At 40.6% G+C, this 26843-nt stretch overlaps 1 protein-coding gene across 1 annotated transcript in view; it reads left to right on the top strand.

Moving 5' to 3' along the window:
- Positions 1–14644: 14644 nt before the first annotated feature.
- Positions 14645–26843, top strand: part of LOC124291751 — a 28847-nt gene continuing 16648 nt past the window's right edge. The window contains exon 1 of the mRNA XM_046728823.1: positions 14645–15406. Within this exon, the coding sequence (XP_046584779.1) occupies positions 15112–15406 (295 nt within the window). The 5' untranslated portion in view covers positions 14645–15111. The remainder of the gene's footprint in view (positions 15407–26843) is intronic.

Below are 26843 nucleotides of genomic sequence, written 5' to 3'. Positions count from 1 at the left end.
CGTGGTTTATTGCATTACATCAGACTTCCATGTTGGACAGGTTGACCGTTCATGTTTGTTACACTGATGCAATCTAGTGGGGTAAAACAGGGGTCGCCAACTTGCAGTTCTGACGACCACGGGTGGCCGTTTCTCTAATGTGGTGACATTCGTTGTTTATATTCGCGGTCATTCAACTGTTTTAGACGAACCGGTATCCGAAATGTGGGATACATTCAAGAAGTAAACGCTTAAGACTGGCACCAAGATGGACCGATCATCCCATATCATAGTGACGTCCTAAAGCGAAATACTGTTCAAACCGGGTACGATTCCACACATGGATTCAATGTATGAACCCATTTCTGGTGATATTGCTGGAATATTGCTAAAAGCGGCGTAAAACCATACTCACTCACTCACTTCTACTTTAAGACCTGTGCACATGTACTTTTATGTAAACGTTATTACAGTTTCACATCAAGCCCGTGTCAGTATCTATTCCCTGTCACTGAAGCGAAGTCTCCTAATTTCAACCGATCTGGTTTATATTTTCGTATCGATATTTTTTTCCGCCCTGCGTGACTGATCTAACAGCATGATTCTACCGTTCAGCCAGGCTCATCAATCATGCCTCGGGCACAGACCGTTTGTCGTTTAGAACTTTCTAAAAAAGCCTTTCAGGAACACCGTGGTATGTTCTTTACTCTCTTAGATCTACGTTCTTCTGAAATCAATGATTTCTATTTTGAGATATATTTGGGAGATACGGATTAACGTCTTTGAAAGGAACCGCGGCTTGGTGTACGTGAACTTAGGGAGTCAGAGCTGAGAAACTTAAAAACCCCGTTCGTTAAAGTGTTAGTGCTTATTGTGGTAACGTTAGGATCCAGTAGCCAACAGTGTATTGGTCTGAAAGAATTTATTGATTTTAGGTGAATTAAAGTGAGTTTAACATGCTTGTATGATCATAACGAAATTGTTCATAACTGAAACGAAAATGGTTTTATTAACAACTAGTTTGGATTATTGTTCTTCTAGATCATTAGAATTGATCCTCAACAACCCATGCTTGTTGTAAGAGGCGACTAACGGGATTCGGTGGTCAGGCTCGCTGACTTGGTTGGCACATGGCATCGGTTCCCAATTGCGTAGATCGCTGCTCATGATGTTGATCACTGGATTGTCTGGTCTAGGCTCGATTACTTACAGACCGCCGCCATATAGCTGTCAGCACATACCTGGCCACGTGGTTTTCACCAAAGCCGTAACCGCGTGAGACCTGCGCCACTTCTATAAGGGTATGGTAGTTATAACTGAAGGAAAGCCGGCTATGACATGCTTTGGTGAACGCATCCAGCATGTCAAGGCACAACCTGCATCGTTATAAGTCTACAAGTGAATTCTGGCACAGGTAAGGGACGAAACTCTGCACACCTTTCTTTCGACCATTTTTCTTGTGGGCCCCGTTTTAATACTTTAGATTATCAGAAGCTTCACCAACCATATGATGACATACCGCATGGCCACATACCACATGACGACATACCATTTGACAACATACCATATGACAACATTCCACATGGCCACATACCACATGATAACATACCATATAACGACATACCATATGACGACATACCACATGGCCACATACCACATGACGACATACCACATGACGACATACCATATGACGACATACCACACGAAAACATACCACATGGTCATATACCACCTGATGACATACCACATGACGACATACCACATGACAACATACCACATGGCCACATACCACATGATGACATACCATTACGTTATGAGTCTACAAGTGCATTCTCGCACAGGTAAGGAACGCAACTCTGCTCACCTTTCTTTCGACCATTTTTCTTGTGGGCCCCGTTTTAATACTTTAGATTATCAGAAGCTTCACCAACAAAGACTGATCCATGTTCTCATTCTGCGACATACCACATGACAACATACCACATGGCCACATACCACATGACGACATACCATATGACATACACATGACGACATACCACATGATAACATACCATATGACGACATACCATATGGCCACATACCATATGACGACATACCATATGACGACATACCACATGGCCACATACCACATGACGACAAACCATATGACGACATGCCAAATGACGCCATACTACATGACATACCATATGACAACATACAACATGACGACATACCATATGACGACATACCATATGACAACATTCCACATGGCCACATAATGACATACCATATAACAACATACCATAGGACGACATACCATATGGCTACATACCACATGACAACATACCACATGACGACATACCATATGACGACATACTACATGATGACATACCACATGACCACATACCACATGACGACATACCACATGATGACATACCACATGGAAACATACCACATGAAGACATACCACATAACAACATACCACATGACGACATACCACATGACGACATACCATATGACGACATACCACATGACATACACATGACGACATACCACATGACGACATACCACATGACGACATACCATATGACGACATGCCACATGACATACACATGACGACATACCACATGACATACACATGACGACATACCACATGACGACATACCATATGATGACATACCGCATGACATACACATGACAACATGCCACATGACGACATACCATATGATGACATACCACATGACGTACACATGACGACATACCACATGACGACATACCATATGATGACATACCGCATGGCCACATACCACATGACGACATACCATTTGACAACATACCATATAACAACATTCCACATGGCACCATACCACATGATAACATACCATATAACGACATACCATAAGACGACATACCACATGGCCACATACCACATGGCAACATACCTCATGGTCATATACCACCTGATGACATACCACATGACGACATACCATATGACAACATACCACATGGCCTCATACCACATGATGCCATACCATTTGACAACATACCATATGACAACATTCCACATGGCCACATACCACATGATAACATACCATATAACGACATACCATATGACGACATACCACATGGCCACATACCACATGACGACATACCACATGACGACATACCATATGACGACATACCACACGAAAACATACCACATGGCAACATACCACATGGTCATATACCACCTGACGACATACCACATGACGACATACCACATGACAACATACCACATGGCCACATACCACATGATGACATACCATTACGTTATGAGTCTACAAGTGCATTCTCGCACAGGTAAGGAACGCAACTCTGCTCACCTTTCTTTCGACCATTTTTCTTGTGGGCCCCGTTTTAATACTTTAGATTATCAGAAGCTTCACCAACAAAGACTGATCCATGTTCTCATTCTGCGACATACCACATGACAACATACCACATGGCCACATACCACATGACGACATACCATATGACAACATACCATATGACATACACATGACGACATACCACATGATAACATACCATATGACGACACACCATATGGCCACATACCATATGACGACATACCATATGACGACATACCACATGGCCACATACCACATGACGACAAACCATATGACGACATGCCAAATGACGCCATACTACATGACATACCATATGACAACATACAACATGACGACATACCATATGACAACATTCCACATGGCCACATAATGACATACCATATAACGACATACCATAGGACGACATACCATATGGCTACATACCACATGACAACATACCACATGACGACATACCACATGATGACATACCACATGATGACATACCACATGGCAACATACCACATGAAGACATACCACATAACAACATACCACATGATAACATACCATATGACGACATACCATATAACGACATACCACATGACATACCACATGACGACATACCACATGACGACATACCAAATGACGACATGCCACATGACATACACATGACGACATACCACATGACGACATACCACATGACATACACATGACGACATACCACATGACGACATACCATATGATGACATACCGCATGACATACACATGACGACATACCATGTGATGACATACCACATGACATACACATGACGACATACCACATGACGACATACCATGTGATGACATACCGCATGGCCACATACCACATGACGACATACCATTTGACAACATACCATATGACAACATTCCACATGGCCACATACCACATGATAACATACCATATAACGACATACAATATGACGACATACCACATGGCCACATACCACATGACGACAAACCACATGACGACATACCATATGACGACATACCACACGACAACATACCACATGGCAACATACCACATGGTCATATACCACCTGATGACATACCACATGACGACATACCACATGACAACATACCACATGGCCACATACCACATGACAACAAACATATCAAAAACGGAATCATAAATATGTTCCACTGCTTCTATAACGCCAGGGGCGGTGGGGTAGCCTAGTGGTTAAAGCGTTGGCTCGTCACGCCGAAGACCCGGGTTCGATTCCCCACATGGGCACAATGTGTTAAGCCCATTTCTGGTGTTCCCCGCCGTGATATTGCTGGAATATTGCTAAAAGCGGCGTAAAACCAACCTCAGTCAGTCAGTCTATAACGCCAGGAATACGCAGCCTTCCCCTTCACATGTCCCATGGCGAGCTGAGTCGCCGACAGCACACGTATGACAGATATATGTGGTTTTAATGGGGGAACGACGATAACGACTAGCTAATGTCTGGCAAATACCCGACGCCAACTGAATGCAATATTATCTGCTGCTGTGATATAAATAGGCCAAAGCGAGGGATATGATCTTGCAGGGTAAGACAGGACGGTTAGACCAATTAGGCAAGCGGACGAGAAGCCGAAACACAGCTGCCTAACAAAAAAGACAGTTTGTACATGTACATGAGTGCAGTCGGGTGAAATGGAGCGTAATATGGCAATCAAGCCTTATTTCAGTTGCGTAGCGACATGCATGCACCTGTGTGTGGTTGCTTGGGTAGTTGTATGCCAGTTGTATGGTGCTGAGATACCATGCTGCAGTTTAACATGGACGCCCCGCTGACTTTGACTGAGATCTAATCAAAGAATATAAAACAATACATTGTCTATCAAATACATGAAAAACATTATGCCTCAGACTGCTGAAAAACAACGAAACAACTGTCATAAACGTTACATCACTGTGAAGTGTTAATTTTCACCCCAAAAAATAATATTGGCGCATAGTTTGATTCCATAATATTTGGTTTTACATATGCGGCTGAAAAATATCAAGTTTCTAAGTTCATTAAGAAATTGGTTAAGTAAAGTTACACGTAAGTCCTCACTGTTTACTTAGCTCACAGGGTTCACAGTGTATGTAGGCTACACCGTCTTATCTGTCACGAGAGAATGAGCGGATCGAGTTTAACGCCGCTCTTAGCAGTGTTCCATCAATAAGATATCAGAAATGTGATCCGATTTTTGACGTGACGAGGTAAGCGTCAACCACCAGCCAATTCCTGTGGAACTCAATACAGCTGTTTTTAAGATGTACATATTGTAACGACATACCACATGACAACATACCACATGGCCACATACCACATGATGACATACCATTACGTTATGAGTCTACAAGTGCATTCTCGCACAGGTAAGGAACGCAACTCTGCACACCTTTCTTTCGACCATTTTTCTTGTGGGCCCCGTTTTAATACTTTAGATTATCAGAAGCTTCACCAACAAAGACTGATCCATGTTCGCATTCTGCGACATACCACATGGCGACATACCACATGGCCACATACCATATGACGACATACCATATGACGACATACCACATGGCCACATACCACATGACCACATACCACATGACGACAAACCATATGACGACATGCCAAATGACGCCAAACTACATGACATACCATATGACAACATACAACATGATGACATACCATATGACGACATACCATATGACAACATTCCACATGGCCACATAATGACATACCATATAACGACATACCATATGGCCACATACAATATGTCTACATACCACATGACAACATACCACATGACGACATACCATATGACGACATACCATATGACGACATACCACATGATGACATACCACATGACCACATACCACATGACCACATACCACATGAAGACATACCACATGACGACATACCACATGACCACATACCACATAACAACATACCACATGACGACATACCACATGACGACATACGATATGGTGACATACCACATGACATACACATGACGACATACCACATGACGACATACCACATGACGGCATACCACATGACGACATACCACATGACATACACATGACGACATACCACATGACGACATACCGCATGACGACATACCACATGACGACATACCACATGACGACCACATGACGACATACCACATGACGACATACCACATGACGACACACCACATGACGACATACCACATGACGACATACCATATGATAACATTCCACATGGCCACATACCACATGATGGCATACCATATAACGACATACCACATGATGACATACCATATGACGACATACCATATGGCCACATACCATATGACGACATACCATATGACGACATACCACATGGCCACATACCACATGACGACATACCACATGACGACAAACCATATGACGACATGCCAAATGACGCCATACTACATGACATACCATATGACAACATACAACATGACGACATACCATATGACGACATACCATATGACAACATTCCACATGGCCACATAATGACATACCATATAACGACATACCATATGGCGACATACCATATGGCGACATACCACATGACAACATACCACATGACGACATACCATATGACGACATACCACATGACGAAATACCACATGACCACATACCACATGACCACATACCACATGATGACATACCACATGACGACATACCACATAACAACATACCACATGACGACATACCACATGACGACATACCATATGGTGACATACCACATGACATACACATGACGACATACCACATGACGACATACCAAATGACGACATACCACATGACATACACATGACGACATACCACATGACGACATACCAAATGACAACGACATACCACATGACGACATACCACATGACATACACATGACGACATACCACATGACGACATAACATATGATGACATACCACATGGCCACATACCATATGACGACATACCATATAACGACATACCATAAGACGACATACCACATGACGACATACCACATGACGACATACCACATGGCAACATACCTCATGGTCATATACCACCTGATGACATACCACATGACGACATACCATATGACAGCATACCACATGGCCTCATACCACATGATGACATACCATCCGACGACATACCACATGACGACATACCATTTGACAACATACCATATGACAACATTCCACATGGCCACATACCACAAGATAACATACCATATAACGACATACAATATGACGACATACCACATGACGACATACCACATGACGACATACCATATGACGACATACCACACGACAACATACCACATGGCAACATACCACATGGTCATATACCACCTGATGACATACCACATGACGACATACCACATGGCCACATACCACATGACAACAAACATATCAAAAACGGAATCATAAATATGTCCCACTGCTTCTATAACGCCAGGAATACGCAGCCTTCCCCTTCACATGTCCCATGGCGAGCCGAGTCGCCGACAGCACAGGTATGACAGATATATGTGGTTTTAATGGGGGAACGACGATAACGACTAGCTAATGTCTGGCAAATACCCGACGCCAACTGAATGCAATATTATCTGCTGCTGTGATATAAATAGGCCAAAGCGAGGGATATGATCTTGCAGGGTAAGACAGGACGGTTAGACCAATTAGGCAAGCGGACGAGAAGCCGAAACACAGCTGCCTAACAAAAAAGACAGTTTGTACATGTACATGAGTGCAGTCGGGTGAAATGGAGCGTAATATGGCAATCAAGCCTTATTTCAGTTGCGTAGCGACATGCATGCACCTGTGTGTGGTTGCTTGGGTAGTTGTATGCCAGTTGTATAGTGCTGAGATACCATGCTGCAGTTTAACATGGACGCCCCGCTGACTTTGACTGAGATCTAATCAAAGAATATAAAACAATTCATTGTCTATCAAATACATGAAAAACAGTATGCCTCAGACTGCTGAAAAACAACGAAACAACTGTCATAAACGTTACATCACTGTGAAGTGTTAATTTTCACCCCAAAAAATAATATTGGCGCATAGTTTGATTCCATAATATTTGGTTTTACATATGCGGCTGAAAAATATCAAGTTTCTAAGTTCATTAAGAAATTGGTGAAGTAAAGTTACACGTAAGTCCTCACTGTTTACTTAGCTCACAGGGTTCACAGTGTATGTAGGCTACACCGTCTTATCTGTCACGAGAGAATGAGCGGATCGAGTTTAACGCCGCTCTTAGCAGTGTTCCATCACTAAGATATCAGAAATATGATCCGATTTTTGACGTGACGAGGTAGGCGTCAACCACCAGCCAATTCCTGTGGAACTCAATACAGCTGTTTTAAAGATGTACATATTGTAACGTGCATTTGTCCGAAAACTCCATCTAAGTATACCTGAAACCAGAACAACGTCGGTTCAACAGAATACCCATTCCTGACTTCCTTCAGAAACAGGTTGCATTTGGGGTGGAAAAATAACTTTGAAATATGAATGGAACCCTGAAAATCAGTGATGACACCAGGTATTCGAGACAGGGTAAGCATGTCCTGCCGTACATGACTGATGCGATCTACAACCAGACTTACAGTTGGGCCATCGTGACAGGACACCACGGGTTACATCATTCGTAACTACTCGTGTCGGTCCGGGTGTCGTGGTGTTACTTGTGTAGATAACTGAATGTACAATATACATATACGCCGGGTTCGTGGTCAATGGATTCCTTGAAGGTATCGAATATTCCCGTGACCAGATTCTTAAATCAGACAGACAGGCAGTTTTATTCAATATAAAGGCCATCGGCCCAAAATACAATTCAATACAATTCAATTCTTTTATTCGGTATAAAGGCCAACGGTCCATGTACAACATAATACAAAATAATCACTTAATGACAGATGGGAATTTCTGAGAAAAAGAGCTTCCTTAATAAACTTTGCTTCCTTAATAAACTTTGCAACATATAACAAAATATTTATCTTATTACATGTTAAAAGCATTTCAAACTTAAACATCGTGGGTGAATTACAATAATATCTTGGTATATATTTGGATCTGAGATAGTCATACAATGGACATTTTAGAAGGAAGTGATATTCATCTTCTACACAACCTAACACACAAAATGTACATATTCTAGTACTGCGGGGAATGTATTAACCATTAAAGGGAGCTCACATATTCGTAATAAACATAAAAGTCTTCTGTATTCTCTTTCTGGGAGAGCACACAAATAATAATCAATTGACAAAAGAGATTTATATTCTTTATAATTAGATAATTTACTTGAATCACAAATTTTGTTGATTGCAGTCTTTAAGTCTTTGTACAAAAGTATTAAGAAACATGTTTATATCACCCACTTCATGTGTGATCCACACTGAACCAAAGCCATAACTAAATAGTAAGTGTTAACCTTTGATGCCAACGTTATACGATTACATTCATCTAATGATTTACATAATAAATAGCATTGTATTGGATATCTAACAGTTGGCATTGCTAACATTTTAACCAAAAAGTAATACATCGTTTATCATATTCAATAAACAGACCATGTCTACAACATTCACCCACAGCAACATCATTTGAGACATAATACCCAACACCTAAAACATATTTACAAAACTTAATGTGAAAACGTTCAACATATTCAATTTTAGAAAATCTCCATACCTCACTAGAATAAAGTAAAATTGGTTTTATCTGTATATCAAAAATCTTAAATAAAACAGTGGGAGATATATTCTTTAACAGTTCAGATTTACAAGATTTAATCATCTCAGGTGTAACTGCATCAGGTCCAGGCGCTTTCCCAACACTGAGATTGTCAATAGCCTGAAGAATTTCAACGTTCGATATTTCACTGTTTAATATGTGGTTACCGCCATCATCATTACAAGCACTACAAGTTTTGTCATCATGTTCTTTCACAAACTGATCAGCTTTATTGAGATGATCTTGATCAATGTTAGTGCTTATGGTATTAAATCAGTTCCAAAATATGACACCTATTCAGTCGCTGATATTGAGTTTGATGTGCTACATTTTGGTTTTGTCAGTTGTTTAATATGACTCCAAAATGTTCTGGAATTACAACAGCTGCTAGACAGCATGTTAACCTGCTCCTCCTCGTGTCGTTCTTTCTTCAGACGACATAGATGTCGATACGAGTTTCTTAATAAACGAAATTCAGTCCAATATAAAGAGATGCCAGTTTTCCTGAACATGTCCAAGTTTGAATATTTAAGCTGTTTCAAGTGTCTACACTCCCGTCATACCACTAAGCACTACGAGGTTGAGAGGACAAACCTCCGTGGACTCGCATACCACACTGTTCTGCACTACGGGTTATACAGGAAGTTAGTTTTGAGACAGCGTCGTCTACACTCCTCAGAACATCGCTTGTGAAGTCATGAATGCCATAAGATGACAATTCACATGTGAGGCTACCTGAATAATCGTATATCTTTTCTTCCTTCCATTTAAGTTTAAGAACAGAAATTTCTTCATTGTCATTCACGTCAACTTTGTCACGATGTATTTTCGTTCGAAAGGTCAATACAATCGGCAGATGGTCCGATTCACATCGGGTATCAGTCTGAAAGTCATGATCTATATCAAACAGATCAGAGGAACATAAGCAGTAATCATCAAGGCTGGTGCCACTGGCAGTATAACATGTCATATCACCGTTAGGATCAGATTCACATCGGCCATTCATCATGTGAACATTCAACGAACAACAGAGGTCTATTAAATCTGTACCATAAGAACTCACAATGTTATCTAAGCTTTTCCTAGGTGTTTGAAAACTGTCAGAGATGTATTCCATATCTTCGAGAATCGGGATTTATTTATCATCATCACGTAGAATATTGTCTCTCAGGTTCCAAGTCCTCGCTTTCAGATCACCCATGATGATGCACCGAGTGTCCGAAATGTCAATGTCGGATAAACACGACAATAAGCAGTCTTCCAAATAGTCCAATCCGTTCAACAATCTAGAATCATTCTTTACCGATGGATTTACTGGATGAATGTAAACACAACCAAATAAAATGTTGTGCGACGTTCGACAAAGATTTTTATCAAACAGGATGAAAATTCAATCAACAAAACAATTATTTGTCATTGAATGATTAAAGCGTGCATAAAATAAGTAATGAATGAATATAGGATTTCCTGATTCCTGAGGTCAACACGTGTACTGTAACCAGGTCAGCTATGGCCAAATCAAAGATATAATACATGCAGATTATTTGCCACGGCACACTTGAAGATCCGGATTAGAATTGGTCTTTGGCAAATCCACGTCGTAAGAGGCGACATTTGGATCGCATGGTCAAGCATTCTGAATTGGCCGATGCATGTCATAGTATCCTGTGTAGATAGATGTCTGTCACTGGAATGTCTGGCCCAGACTCGTTCATTTACAGACCAGACTCAAATATCTGGAACATTAATACGTCGTTAAAGAAAACAAATCAAACAGAATTTACCACGGGTACAACTGTGTATAGTGAATATTATGCCATCATATTGAAGAGCATCTCGACATATTTCATCATGGTGTTCCCCTCCATCGGGACAATGTTCCACTTTACACCAGTTATGTTGCAATGGCTGCGTGCCAGGATGTGGATATCCCTATCCTCCCTATTCATCAGATCTGACAACTTGTGACTACCTTGTGTTTCAAAACTGAAAAAAACATCTTTGCATGGTGACAGTTTTGACGAAGACTAAGAATGTCTTGCTGTTGCGGAACAGGACTTGACCATCCTACAAAGCAGAGATGACTGGCCTACAGAAGAGATAGAAGTGAAGTGTGTTCGAACTCCACATTCGCCCCCGTCCACGACTCCTGGCATATCTGCCCCCTAAACGTAATGATGTGTTTTACCAACATGAAGACAGCAGTTGCCACAACTGACATGACCTTATTTTAGATAATCATTTCGTGAAAACACCAGTTAAACGTTCTGTCACTTGTAGGAGCCTTCTGTAACCTGTCACTGTGTCTAAATGCATATTTTCAGAGCGCTTCGCCTGCAAGCTGCAGTCCTCCGCATTTTGCCTCGTGCTGAATCGATTTATCTGCCTGCTTATTGTACACGTTACTTGACAAGATTCTCTCAGATAGCCCCGAGCACTGTTACATAATGGAGACGATATTGACACATGGGAAAACGACATGTTTTGATGAAGTTACAATCATAATAAATTTATAATGTATCATTGGAGAGCAATTATAATATTCAGCTTCTCTCACACAACTTTAATGGTCATTGATGTGCACAGACTGAAAGCGCAGAAACAGCGGCACAACTGCGGTGTGATGTATGTGACGTCCAGGTTGGAAAGCCATGATATCCCCCGCTGACGCTCCTTGCCGTGCCCATAGACACTGGGAACACATACTGCGACGTCTTACATAACCATCTGATGACCTTGTCCATATGTCATTTACCGTTACATATTCTCATATCACGACTGCCTATTGACTTAATCGAAGATAATTTCAAGTTGGTACGATCTTTATGAAAACAGGTTTGAGTGCTTGGCAACATGTATTAGCACACCGAGACTGAGAACCGAAGATAGACATTAAATATTAATTAACAGTCTTTAAAGGATCATGCCATGCACATAAATATATAATGTTTCGTTCAATGGATGCTTTGGAAAGTGTCCAAACTGCCAACGCAGTAGTGAGGCCTAACTCATGGCTAACATTTGGAACGGTGGTTGCCTTGCCCCTGCATGTGTTTTTGAGGGGTGTCAATGCTAGGGCAGGTATGTTTACCTTTTGGGGAACGTCTGGTATCATCTCTATTTGAAAGTGAATCACAGACAGATGCTACCGTCGGAATTTAGGCAGAGACTTCTTATGTTTTGTTTGTTAGTTAGTTTGTTGTTTAACGCCGCACCCAGCAATATTCCAGCTATATGGCAGCTATCTGTAAATAATCGAGTCTGAACCAGACAATCCAGTGATCAACAGCATGAACATCCAAATACGTAAAATCAACCAGGTCAGCGAGCCTCACCCGATCCCGTTAGTCGTTTCGCCTCTCATGACAAGCATGGGTTCCTGAAGATCAGATCTAATCCGGATCTTCACGGGTCGATTTCTTATGAATAACCACGGGAATTTTTCACTGTTAATCAATTGTTCAATTCATACAACAGCAACTCATGTATGATAAATCGGCTTGTATTTTCTTCGCACTTGTTAAAGTGAACTGATAATACACTACATGGCACATAGTTATTTTAGCTGAAACTTATCACCCGATTTCAAACTCCATCCCTACTTAATTAATCGATTACCTTGGAGTCGTTCAAACACGTGCCAGGAAAACCGGATATCCTGTGTTTCAGTTTACTGGTGGGTCACGTGATCATCTTCTGCGTCAACATGTATCTAATCGAATAGTTGGGATTTGAGCTCATTGTAACTGATTATTGTTTATACACTGTTTATAACTACTACAGAACTCGTCTCAGTATTGCTGTATTCAATATAATAACTCACCGCAATAAATGTATCTTGCCTGAAGTTGGTCAGTGGCTGTCCTTCATTAAAGACAAAGGTGACGTTGCCACGACAACGTGATACTGGATGGAATTACGGATGATAAATGGATGTTGATTAGATTCGCTAATAACCACATAAACAGAAGATACTAAAGGGTCAAAGGTCAAGGATATATAGCTTAATGACTGGAGTTGGAACTATATGATGTTTTTGTACCTATCATCGGGAGAGGGACCAGTCTATTTAACATTTACATCCATGTTATAATGAAGAGGTTGAAACCCTATATTTACGCAGACTTCCCATAATGATTGAAAAACAGTTTTTACATAGTTTTATATATTTGACAAATACTGCAGAATAATTGCTTTCTGTATTCGTTGTATTGGGGGGGAGGATATGAATCACAGGTTTAAGAAGTTTACCCATTGGGCCGAACCCGAGGACGTAGGATTTTGGTTTTCCCAAGGGTCGCAAGGAATTCTGGCTCCGCATACGACTGGGTGCTTCATTCCCCGTTGGTGACATCACAAATCATTCGGATGATTGAAACGCCTAAAGGACAACAGCATGTTTAGCACCACCATAATTAATCAGAGGGTCCCATTTATCAACTATCCCTCCTACACACCCATCCACCAACACCCAGGTTGTTCCACACACACGGAAGAACTGCTGTCCTTTGCAGTTCCCGACAGCCAACGCACGTCGTGCCAAATTAAAGACAAAATGCCACAACGCAGCCAGGTAGAAACAATCGATGCCTGTTTGATGAAAGGTATGCTTTGCCGGCTCTTGCTGCCATAGAAACATGCCCGATATAACGCGGCGACAAGCCACTTCGCAATAGTGTTATACGCCCGGGAGCGTTGTTCTGGACTGATTGTCTCCAACAGGACGGGACGAGTCGGGGAGGTTGTTGGACGTTGTTGGTGTCTGAGACACCTATAGAAGTGGGAATCACACCAGGCTGAAAACAGTACGAGAGGGGACTTTCATTCTCTCTCCTGGGTGCTCTCTCCAGCGTGACGTGGACATACTGGATAAATATTTAACCATTCATAACCGACTTGAACTCTCTCACGTAAAGGGTCGTTCGTGACACGAATAATAAGTGTTGTAACCACGGCCTGGGGACTATCGGGAAGACGGGGAGCTGGCATCACGACTCTGTTAGACACCGCTTCAGTTTGGTGACCCGTAGGATGCTATACGATGATGGCTTCGCCGTTGATAATTCTGATGGCGAATGCCATCTTCTTTGGAGCCCTGTCCGCCATGATGATAATGATAGCAGTTTCCGTGGACGCCTGGCAGAGCTACACGTTTGATCAAACCGTCTTGAAGTCTCTGAACGAAAGTCTGGATACTTACACCATCCTCCAGCTGTCCAACACAACGCCAATATACAAGGTTTTAGTTCAGACGAATCCGCAGTCTAATGTCACGGAAGACTATTATCTCCATGGTTCGTACACGGGCCTGTGGCGACTTTGTGACGATATGTCAGGTAGGTCTTTCGCCATTCGCAAACAGGACAGTTTACCTGAAATCGCTTTCAACTGTAGCATCCATGCTTCAAGACCTGTTATGTCTAGAACACATTACAGAATCCTAATATCCATGTACTAAACTATTCAAATCATTCACGTTATTTAAACAGCTAGGTTTGTAATTAACTAATTTTCGGAAAAGAGTTTTATAGATGTCAACCTCTTCATTAAGAGGAACACAATGTTTCGGAGTATATCCTTACTCCTTCATTCACCTGATGAAGGAGTAAGGATATACTCCGAAACGTTGTGTTCCTCATAAGAAAGAAGTTGACATCCATAAAACTATCTTCCTTATGTGTAGCACTTCTAAATGCCAAAGACCTAACTAACTTCGGTTGGCATTTTTATACTTGGTGGATTTCAACTTGGTGGTTGAATATTAAAGTTACATTGTATTCCAGTGCAAAGGTAAAAGTCACACACATAGACACTGATACGCACACGCACGCACACACACACACTAACACTAACATAGGTAGTATATGCCAAGTGGCTGGTAAAAAATCGTTTAGTTCTTTTAGGTTTTCAAAGTCCAAGTTTCGCTACACATTTTACAGCTGTTGTAGAACTAATTCCCTGGTCCGGACTCACGAAGCATTACATAACAATAGCAAACCCCTGGCAGATGGATTACCTGGACGTGTTATCCAACGTCACGTCATTTGACGTCCGGGGAAACACAAGAATTGTCAACTGATTTGTTCTATCATTTACGAAGGTCTTGCCCACAGCATCTGTCATAATCCGTCGATTTCCCATCTGTTAATTACGTTGCTGCTATTGATACAGCTGACGCTGGGCTTGCAATTACATTCCTGTAACGTATTAATGGAGATTTGAAGTAAAATGTCACTATATACTTTGTTCACTTATTCACGCCTTTTTGTAAAGTGAAAAATGAATGTTTCATTTTTCCACATTTATCTGTAAATTTATTGTCAACACAGACATCACACATAGTTCCGTTGAACATATGTTATAACATGTTCCTAGTTTGGGTTCAATCTTAGATTTGGCCCCACCCCAAAAATACTAAAATTTGTACTTTACCAAAGAGATGAAATATAACTTCCGTCACTGTAACGTATTCTTATACTCACGGTGTGTTCGGTTTGTACAAGAAGTGATGTACAATTGTACGATCCATATACAAACTAGAGATTCACCTTTTGTACATTTAAATACAGGATTTACTTTTAATTTCCTCTATATTGTCAAAGTGGTTACTACCTCAGAAAAGCTGTGAAGTTAAGGATCCACTTGAAGGCAGTTAGGTAACTGTTCAGATCCATACTATAATTATGTTTGGACAGGATGTTATCGCAAACTGTTAACTGCTTTCTAGCCTGGGAAGAATTTATTGATTCTCTGAATATTAATAATAATGTTATTATAAATTAGTTTGATTCCACTTAGTTTGTTTTCCTGAACATCTGGTATTGGACGGTGATTCATGGACCAACTGCGTGGGATATTTTCGGAATTACAGCTGGCTCTGTTAGGAGTACAGATTTATTGCGGTTATGGAAATGGATGTGTTGCTTATATTTGTATAAACACTGTCGAGGTATTGGACGGCATTATGGACATTTGTCAGTTATGAATAGTGCTGGTTGTTTATTTTTTTAGATGTCGAAAAATATTTTTCATAATTTGATTTGTTAGAATATTCCATTACCTGATGCCCTTGACAGAGTGAATATTGTTTCTAGTTTGGATAACCGTTTTTTTAATAAGGTCGGCGTTGTAGCTAGTTGTATCTAGAGCTGAAAGGTATACAAATTATTATTGATATTTGTACATGTTTGGCCATAACATATCATCTTGTCTGTCAACAAAAACAGTGAATACACTATGTGGTATTGGATTGTCTAATCAACATTCGATTGTTTCCAGAACGCCAGGGGGTTTACATTCAGTCAAACGAGAACCTCTTGTGCTAATTGTGAATGACCAGTGTTCCAGTGTGACCTGCTTACTTCTTTTGCAAACACATCTGGACTGACCACATAATTTTCAGAGTGGTCAAGTTACGCTTTACTAGAAATATCATCATAAGAAAGTCAATCTATTTAGAAAAGGAAAGCTATTACAAAGGACTGATCTTAGTGAGTGAGTGATTATAATTTTACGCCGCTTTTAGCAATATTCCAGCAACATCACGGTGGGGACACCAGAAATGGGCTTCACACATTGTACCCATGTGGGGAATCGAACCCGGCTCTTCAGCGTGACGTGCAGACGCTTTAACCATTAGGCTACCCCACCGCCCCGACTGATCTTATAATGTGAGATACTTTCTGAATACGAACTGTGTAGTCTATATCTTTTATCTAACTTTACGGTAAACTCATGGAGGACAATTCGGTCACACAAATGATGTCCGATGCAATTATTTAACGTGACTTGGCCCATATTATCTCGCATTTTTGCAAGTAAAGTATTGACTTACCTTTGCATGTGTTTGTGACGGATATCACGAGATAGACAGGATACGACACCTTTTCGCGAACACCTGGTGTCATTTTAATTTATTATTAATTCATACACAAATGTTCATGATGCAGTCAGAATCACACCATGCCTTCAGAAGAGATGCTGGATGGCTTTGGAAATGTTTTGTGAGTTTTCATTTCTAGACACATACCGTACAGCCATACTGTTGAAGCTTATAGTTCCAAACTGGTAATAAGGTATCACACATGCATGGTATATCAAGATGCTATTTAAAAACAACAATTTCTAACTTCTATAGGTTTTTCCCTGGTACATTCCAATAAGCCTACCCTTAAAACGCCATACTGATATGAGTACCCATTGGTATTACAGACAAGAGACGATGTAATGCATTCACAACTTGTCATTAAACGTTCATCTTACTATCAAACAAAAGTGAAACATATATACCATCGTAAAATGAAATATTAATCCGAACGATGACGTTAGGCCTCATTGCCTTGAGGATACCTTGCCAATCCTAGCTGTGAGGATTTATGCTTTGACGTATTTTTCTCTTTCATTTACATACTGAATTAAACTGCCGAGCTAAAGAATAGTTGAAAATGGGATTTGACCAAAATAACATTGGTTGTCGAACTGAAAAAAGCGAAGGACAGCAACCTTTGCTCCATCTATGATGCAAAAATATCACCATCAATAAATTAGTACTTTTTTTGTTAGCTACCAACAAACATGGCTGTATTCTCTTTTGTTCGGTAAGATCTTCTGGAACGATATATCATGTTTTTGTGATAAGTACTGTAACCTGTGGCAACATGTTCGAATCCCTTGATAACGTCAAAATGAGAACATGATAATACTTCTATGGATGATGATTCGTGGAACCGTTTCTCTCAGTACTGGACTGGCTGTTCCGGTGTCATACCCTACCCGGATGTTGTTAACCGCATGCATGACACGGTAAATTATAGCCAGGTTGGTTTCGACTGGATGCCCAACAAATGATGAGATGCACATTTGTATAGGTTCATTACAATAACCAGAGATGAAATAACACTCCCAGATGTTAGTGTGAAAATGTTGGAAGCTTACACTATTTTGACAGTATTACGGTCTACGAGGTGCACCTGAAAAGTTATGAAAGATGTAAAGTACATCCAGTTTGCGTCCCATGAAGATCTTGGCTAGAATTGATCTTCAGTAACCCATGCTTGTCGTAAAAAGCGACTAACGGGATCGGTGGTCAGACTGGCTGACGTGGTTGACACATGTCATCGTTTCCCTATTTTGTAGATCGATGCTCATGTTCTTGATCACTGATTGTCTGATCCATACTCGATTATTTACAAATTGCCGCCATATAGCTGGAATACTGCTGAGTGCGGCGTTAAACAACAAACAAGCAAACCCACATCCAATTTGCGACTATGAAGGACAATATTTTCCATGCATTTGAACCGGCAACACAGTGGACAGCCTATTCTGCATGCATCAGAGTGACTAAGTACTAGGGCGGTGGGGTAGTCTAGTGGTTAAAGCGTGGGCTCGTCACGCCGAAGACCCGGGTTCGAATCCCCACATGGGTACAACGTGTGAAGCCCATTTCCGGTGTCCCCCCGCCGTGATGTTGCTGGAATATTGCTAAAAGCGGCGTAAAGCCAAACTCAGTCAGTCAGTCAGACTAAGTACTGCGTTGACGAAAGTGGACAAATCTGACTATATGAAGTGATCAAATATTCTCAACTGAAAGGGCTAACTCAAAAAAGCCATCCATGCGAACACTGAGTCGTCAGTTCGGAAATGATGACCCTCTTTCGTTTTCCCCTTTTGAGATCCTCGGTGTTGACCAAAGACTTCACAAAGTTCTTAAATGATCCGTGATGTTGAGTGATATCAGTCGCTGAAAGCAATGTTAACATCGGACTGTGAACATCTCCGGAATAGAAGGAACGGTGTGCTTGGTAATGCCTTTAGGCTTTCCAAAGTAAACGTGACAAAACCCTTTCAACATCCACAAGACGTCTTTGACAAAAGCAAGTTTCGACTGCAGCATGAGCATGATTTCTTTAATCACTGTAAATGGTGATGAATGACACCTGTGAATCTTAGAGGTTGATAATCTCTGGAATGGTGAGACCATTAAAGACAATTATTACGTTAAGACGTAAAAGGTGATTTCCCCCAGAAGATGATACGCCTGTTCACCATGTTGTCACCGTGGATGCAAAGTTCTGAAAGAACTGTCTAGCAAGCATCATGACAATGATGATGATCTTTTTTGGTTTGCTATACATCACATTTTAAACTACGACGATGAAACCATCTATACTAGTGTCCTCCAGATAATCCAGAACATTTGGAAGAAAATGGGAGCACCTTGGAGTGAATTATGTATACAATATCGAGCAACAAACTCAATCACTGCAGTCAATAATTCTCAGCATATTTCAACCCCCTGCGTAGCTTCTGGTATATATTACATACAATGCCGTGAGAATTGAACCACAGTTTTGTAATACCACCACAACCATTTTTACGCCCAACTGCTCTAATGCTGGATTTCCAGGATCAGAATATACATGTGTCACGTTCTGTGTATTGCATTTATTACTGAACTGCCAACCATCAGTGCCGTCATTGCCATCGATCAATGGCATGACTGAAAGTAATTTTGTACTGACATGTAACAAAAACATTATACGGAACATGTGTCACAATGTGTTTCAGCAATTTCTTTTAAATGAAATTGGAAATGAATTTGAGCATGAAATGTTGTGGCGTGGTTCGTTCATCGACAGGCTGTTGCATTCAGTAAGCGCCAATCAACGGTATCAACAACTAGGTAACTGATAGGCTTTAATATAGTATGTCTGGGCAACAATACGTTTCATGATAATTGTACACGATACGTTATCTATCTATATGTAAAAATGTTTGACATATCAAGAAAGATCTGTATATATCTCGATAGTTTGCGATATGATAATATATTGTGCACGGTAAGTCTTTAAAGGTGTGTGCGCTGTTATAGTGATATATATATATATATATATACATGTATGTATGATCGTAACTTACAAATTCTCCAGAGGAGATCTCTTGCACAGTGTCTGCAAGCTGTCTGTATGTGCCTTCCAATAGATGGAGATCATGACTGCTCGTGTCAAAGAACAATTCACAGCCATAGAGACTGGTCTTATGTGTCATTCTAATCTAATGTTCACTCTTTAAATACGATAACGTTATGCACACTTTGCTGAATTGTACTCACGTATTGCTTGTTTTGGTGGAATATATGTCTGGCATCACCTTGATACAATATCAAGTGATATTTGTAAGTTTCTTGGTGTAGTGCAGTCAGTGAGTAAAACCGTAGGAATATTCATTCTATATACACAAAGGCCACATTGTCTTTGTATAAGTGACCCGTGATGATCCGGGTTAGAATTCGTCTTCAGTATCGGGTGGTCAGGCTCGCTGACTTGGTTGACTCACATGTCATTGTATCCTATTTCCGTAGAACAATTCTCATGCTGTTGATCACTGGATTATCTGGTCCAAACTATATTACTTACAGACCGTCGCCATATAGCTGGAATATTGCTGAATACGGTGCACAACTAAACTCACTCACTCACTCACTCACTTTATATAAGAGCTGTAATAAGATCATTGATAAAACAAGAAACACTCTCAGAGATGACTCTGCTTGGGTCAGCTCCTAGTTGAATGATGTGTCTAACTGACCTGATTATATGTATAACAGTGATGTACTAATGTCGTTGTATTCTCTCTAATACCCAGTTCAGGCAGTTGGTAAAACAGTCTATCGTGCAATATGCTATCGAGTATTTTGTTATTGTGCAAGTAAGCAGGTTAGACTGCAGAACCCCTTTGTTTGCAATATTGAACGCCTTCTAACAAAGTAAATACAGACATAATGGCTCCGGGTTCCTTTCATAAACCAATCTGAAACATATCAAGACAATATGGCGTAATCACACGATTTAGTTTAGTTTAGTCTTCTCTCTTGCTATAAGTTTTAGTAGTAAAACTTTCAAAGAACTTACAAAACATTATGTGAAACCTGAACAATTTCCCGGACCAGATTTCTCATTGTTACCCCTATCGACTGATATGAACACAGAATGTCGATAGTCACAGGATGATTGATCTTTTCACGTAATTAGAAATAATACACAAGGAATAAATATGTTTGCATGAATAATATGTTCATCTTTAACCAGGGGTAAATTCCTGCGGAGAAATTTGACGCCCTTTGTTATCTCTTGAGATGTAAATTCATGTTCCAATTCCCTTTCAGGCCTCAGTTTAAATATCTTACTATGCCTTACTAGTTATGTTTTCTATACATATCCCATACGCCTTTCAAAGTACTAGGATGTGCATTAAATAATATGAAAATATTGTCTCATAATCAACTAATATCTGAATGTGTAGAACCACTTAAATCCTTTTACTGAAATAGTATATCATCCACTCGCCTCCGCTGTTTTTTCTTAAAAGAAAGTAATTGAGTCACCCGTGACGGCACTGTACGTTGTTGTCGCCACAGAGACTCATAAGGAGCTTAAATAAGTGGTGGGGTCAATGATCTGGACCGATTGCAAGTTGGCGTGTCGCAATAGCAGTTTCTGTGTGCGGCTGTGAATTTGCTTTAGGAAAGTAACGGCATCACGGCTGCGGCGTCCTAGTCGTCTTAGACAGCTCGGCGTTCTTTACCAGAGTGGGAATTCTAAGGTCGCGCGTACGAACCTATATTCGAGCTTGTACTGTACTTGATCTTTCGTCACCACATTCGCGGTTTTCAGGAATCGGATTGACATCTTCGAACTGAGTTGAACCCTTCCTTGAGCAAATGCCCAGCAACGGTAGGTCGGCGTTAGACCAAACTCTGCGTCACACCTTAAGCCGTGACAAACGGTACTTGTTGTTAACTTGCCTGGCAATAAGCATAAACAGGATACAACAACCACCATTAGTCCACACTGTTTACTGTGCGATTAGGGGGGGAGGGGGGGGGGGTAGTGTAGTGGTTAAGCGATCGCCTGTGACACCGAAGGTCCGGGTTCGATTCCCCACGTGGGTAAATTTCTGGTATCCACCACCGTGATATTGCTGGTGCAATAAACATGTGGGGAATCGAACACGGTCGTTCTGCAGATGTAACCACTAGACTACCACGTCAATAACTAAGTAAGATAGCATCTTAAGCCTACAAAAAATGTTTCGATTTAAAATATCATTTCTTTTAAGTTCCAAATCCTTTTTCTTTTTCTTTCCAAGAAACACTTTAGTTTTTTCTCTGTTCAGTAGAGAAACATGAAAGCATAAAAATCACAAAGTGAAAACGACCATGTTGACAATCGTTGCTAGGATAAACTAAAATGAATAATGTGTTTCTCTATTTTCTCTATTTACTAAAGCACTCACGGATTAATCTATATAATGTGAAATCGAAATACACTTTAATTCTTAATTGAAGACGTGTTCTCCGTAAAGTTCGAGATGTGTCAAAATGCACATTGTTATCTCCAAACACGTCTTAAAGATCAAAAATGACCTTCACAGCCAAAGTAAGTTTATCTTGTCAATACTGGGCCTTATCAAAATAACCAGGCATGGAAAGACGAGTTTCCTATGAACTTCCTCGGTGAAGATAATCACAGGGCTATCAAATCGATACCTCGTTTACTATAAGGAATTATCGATCTTGCCTGTTATAGCGAGGATGTTATTGATTTGTGGTTTATTAGGGAGATAAGTGTGATATCAGTGTGACACCCATTTCATGTGTTGACTCATTACCCTTGTTTCAACACCTGGTGTCATCACTGATTTTCATAGATCCGTTCACCGCTTGCGCGCATTTTCGGAATCTATATCGGTTGACAATCGAGACAGGCTATTCTCTGGCGTTGACGTCTTAGGATATTGATAGAGTTATTAATTCCTCCTGAAATATAGGCCGATGTACAAACGAGCTGACAAAGACACTGACCACATTTATAGCGTATCTTGGATTCAAACCGAAGATCATAGGATCCTTGCACGACTAACACACTCACAAATGATTGCAGCGATTTAGACTCCAGCGCCACCATTACCCCTTAGTGATGTTCTGTTTTAGTGTTGAGAATATTTAGAGTAGGTGGCATATATATATATATATATATATACAGCTGTTTCTGAAGTGACAAATTACGTGTGTGTTTGTATCCAGGGCCTAGATTTTCGAAGCTCGCTTAGCGCTGAGATAGTCGTAAGTTAGTGTTAATGCATGGTACTTACGGCTACCTTAGCGCTAGGAGAGCTTCGAAAATCTAGGCCCTGGACTGCCAATGTCTAATGACGAATTATCAGGTTTAACAAATTTCTTGTTGCCGAATAATTGATTGTTGAACTCCGTAATCATCAGTAGCACGGTGATTATTGAAATGATGGTGACTAAACCAGACAAGCCATAACCGCACAGCCACATCCCACAGTCTGACCACCTACTCTGTAAACTGACTTGAACATAGGCATTATGGCATAAGGTTTCTCTCTGAAGAGAGAAGACCAACACTTTGTCTCTGGAAAGAATAAATGTCTCCATTTAAACTGAAAAGGATCCCTGTGGTATTACAGTAGTGTGCTGGGCTGATGTAAAGTAATACGGTTCGGGAAGTGTGACAAAGATGGATCTGTCCAAAGCAAATTGATGCGACATCCGCGACTGGGACAATAACAAATAAAGACATTTAGAGATAATTATGTCGCATACATTCCCTTTCACAACGTTCTGGTATCCATGGGGAAACTATTCCCAAGACTATCCACAGTAACCTTTTCTGTTGTGGACTCCAGCAACTGCACGTGTCTGATTTACAGTACGTTACTAAGGGCACTTAACTCAATAATCATCTTGTTCGAACCCCTAAACTGCCAACACAAACGACAACATATATACAATGCATGATATTATAATCAATCACACAACACACTGGATACAACAGGAAAATTTCATGACAGAGTTGAGTACATTCTGATTAATGGACATGGCATGACTGACAATTCCCATGTTTCTGACTTCTGTGTTCATCGCGTCTCGTGAAAATCGTTTTGAAGCAACTCCAGCTGATTGTGGTGAACGATTTGTAACCATGCAACCAATAGGCTAAGCAAACAGTCAAAGTGGTTGAAAGTTTATCCTCCAAAAAAGAAGCCAGCTCGAGTATTCTGGGTTTTTTTGGTGCTTCCAATGAAATCTTACCGATGAAGGTACTCCAGTAAAGGTCAAACATTTAATTACCATAATCTGCTATTAAGATACGGCAGCTATGCGGAATATTAAGGCACTGAATCACTGAAACACTGATCGCCCATCAGGACACAGCACCTGTGTTCAAGTCTGTCGGCGCCATATCTACAATGCATGACTCTGTCATGATCTCAAGAACATCCTCTGTATATACCAAGTTTGGCACCGTCACTTCCTCTTCCCTAATGTGACTGAAATGTCATCAAGCATTATGCAAATTATAATAACAAACGATCAGGTATGGAGGAACTTTCAAACATCGGTAAGGAAGCTTTCCTCAACAGTGAGATGAAGACAACACAGTAACGTTAGAGATTCTGTTGAACACACATTTTCAACCAAATTCATCAAGGGAGTCCATCATATTTAGCCACAGAATGTTTTAGCCACTCCCCGACTACTTCGGCCTGGTAAGATCTGGAAACCCCTGGCTCCTGAGAGTCCCATGTCGTGTGAAGAAAGCATTTCGATCTGCCGCAACGGTTCCACATCGACTTTACCATTGATTTTCTTGAATACCTTTACGTCCCTTGGCCAGGTAGTTATCACGACAACTCATTACCCTATGTAGTCAGAGAGCACATTCCAAGTTAGTAAATAGGGATTTGGGTTTGATGAGACATTGAATAATAGTTTTGCTTTATCACGGTTCATCAAGTTTAATTTGGAGGTAAGTTTGAAGTTGTACGTTTGATACATATTTGCTGACGAGCTTGGTTATGATGATGGCTCAAGAGGACGTATAATAAGGGTGTATTTAGGATTCGAACCCACGCTCGGAAATGAGAGGTATTTGATCACGAGGACAATACTAGCACCCACAGACCCTGAACCATAGTATGTTCCTCTTCCTTCAAGTCCTGACTATATTGCTCTAAATGAAACAGGTGCAGACTATGTTTAACCGTCTTGCGACGGGATGACATTGGACTGACATTGCAGATGACGCCGATGAAGGTGGCCTGTATCAAAGCACACGGTGAACACTCTCGGAGTGAGAAGGAGCTTTCTCTCTATGCACTTTTGCTTGTTACTGTACCTTACCCGTGACGATCCCGGTTAGAATTGATCATTAGCAAAACATCCTTGTTGTAAGAGACGAATAACGGGATCGCGTAGTCAGGCTCGCTGATTTGGTTGACACATATCACATGTGCTACAGATGAAGGTTACTGAGGGTAGATACAATAACTGAGGTACATTGAGAGGTTCTATTTCAGCACATGAACTTGGCAATTTGCAGCCTTTCTTATCGTTTCTCATATTACAGATCAAATATGAATAACAAACGCGTAAACCAACATATAAAGTTCATTATATTTTTACAATAATAGAAAATGGCAAAATACCCAAATGAGTTTGAGTAAGGTGGGTACAATGTATTTGGCTATTCGAAGGAAAATTAGGATACCCAATCGAGATGAACACAAACGAGTACATAACTCAATGACTAAAAAGGTTACCTGTAGCTCTGAACTGAGACATTGTTTTCCCAGGTGATGTAATTAAATAACATGTTTTGAACCATTTTCTTTGGACTGCATATTTCACAATAAGCTATGCCTTTGAAAACAACGATTGCGTGTCAGTGCTAATGAGATGGATTT

This window comes from Haliotis rubra, unplaced genomic scaffold (genome assembly GCF_003918875.1).
Source record: "Haliotis rubra isolate DU_JTF1 unplaced genomic scaffold, ASM391887v1 Scf5, whole genome shotgun sequence".
In the NCBI taxonomy this organism is placed as follows: Eukaryota; Metazoa; Mollusca; class Gastropoda; order Lepetellida; family Haliotidae; genus Haliotis; species Haliotis rubra.
Note: the sequence above shows the minus strand (reverse complement) of the source record. Positions and strands in the feature narration are given on the sequence as shown.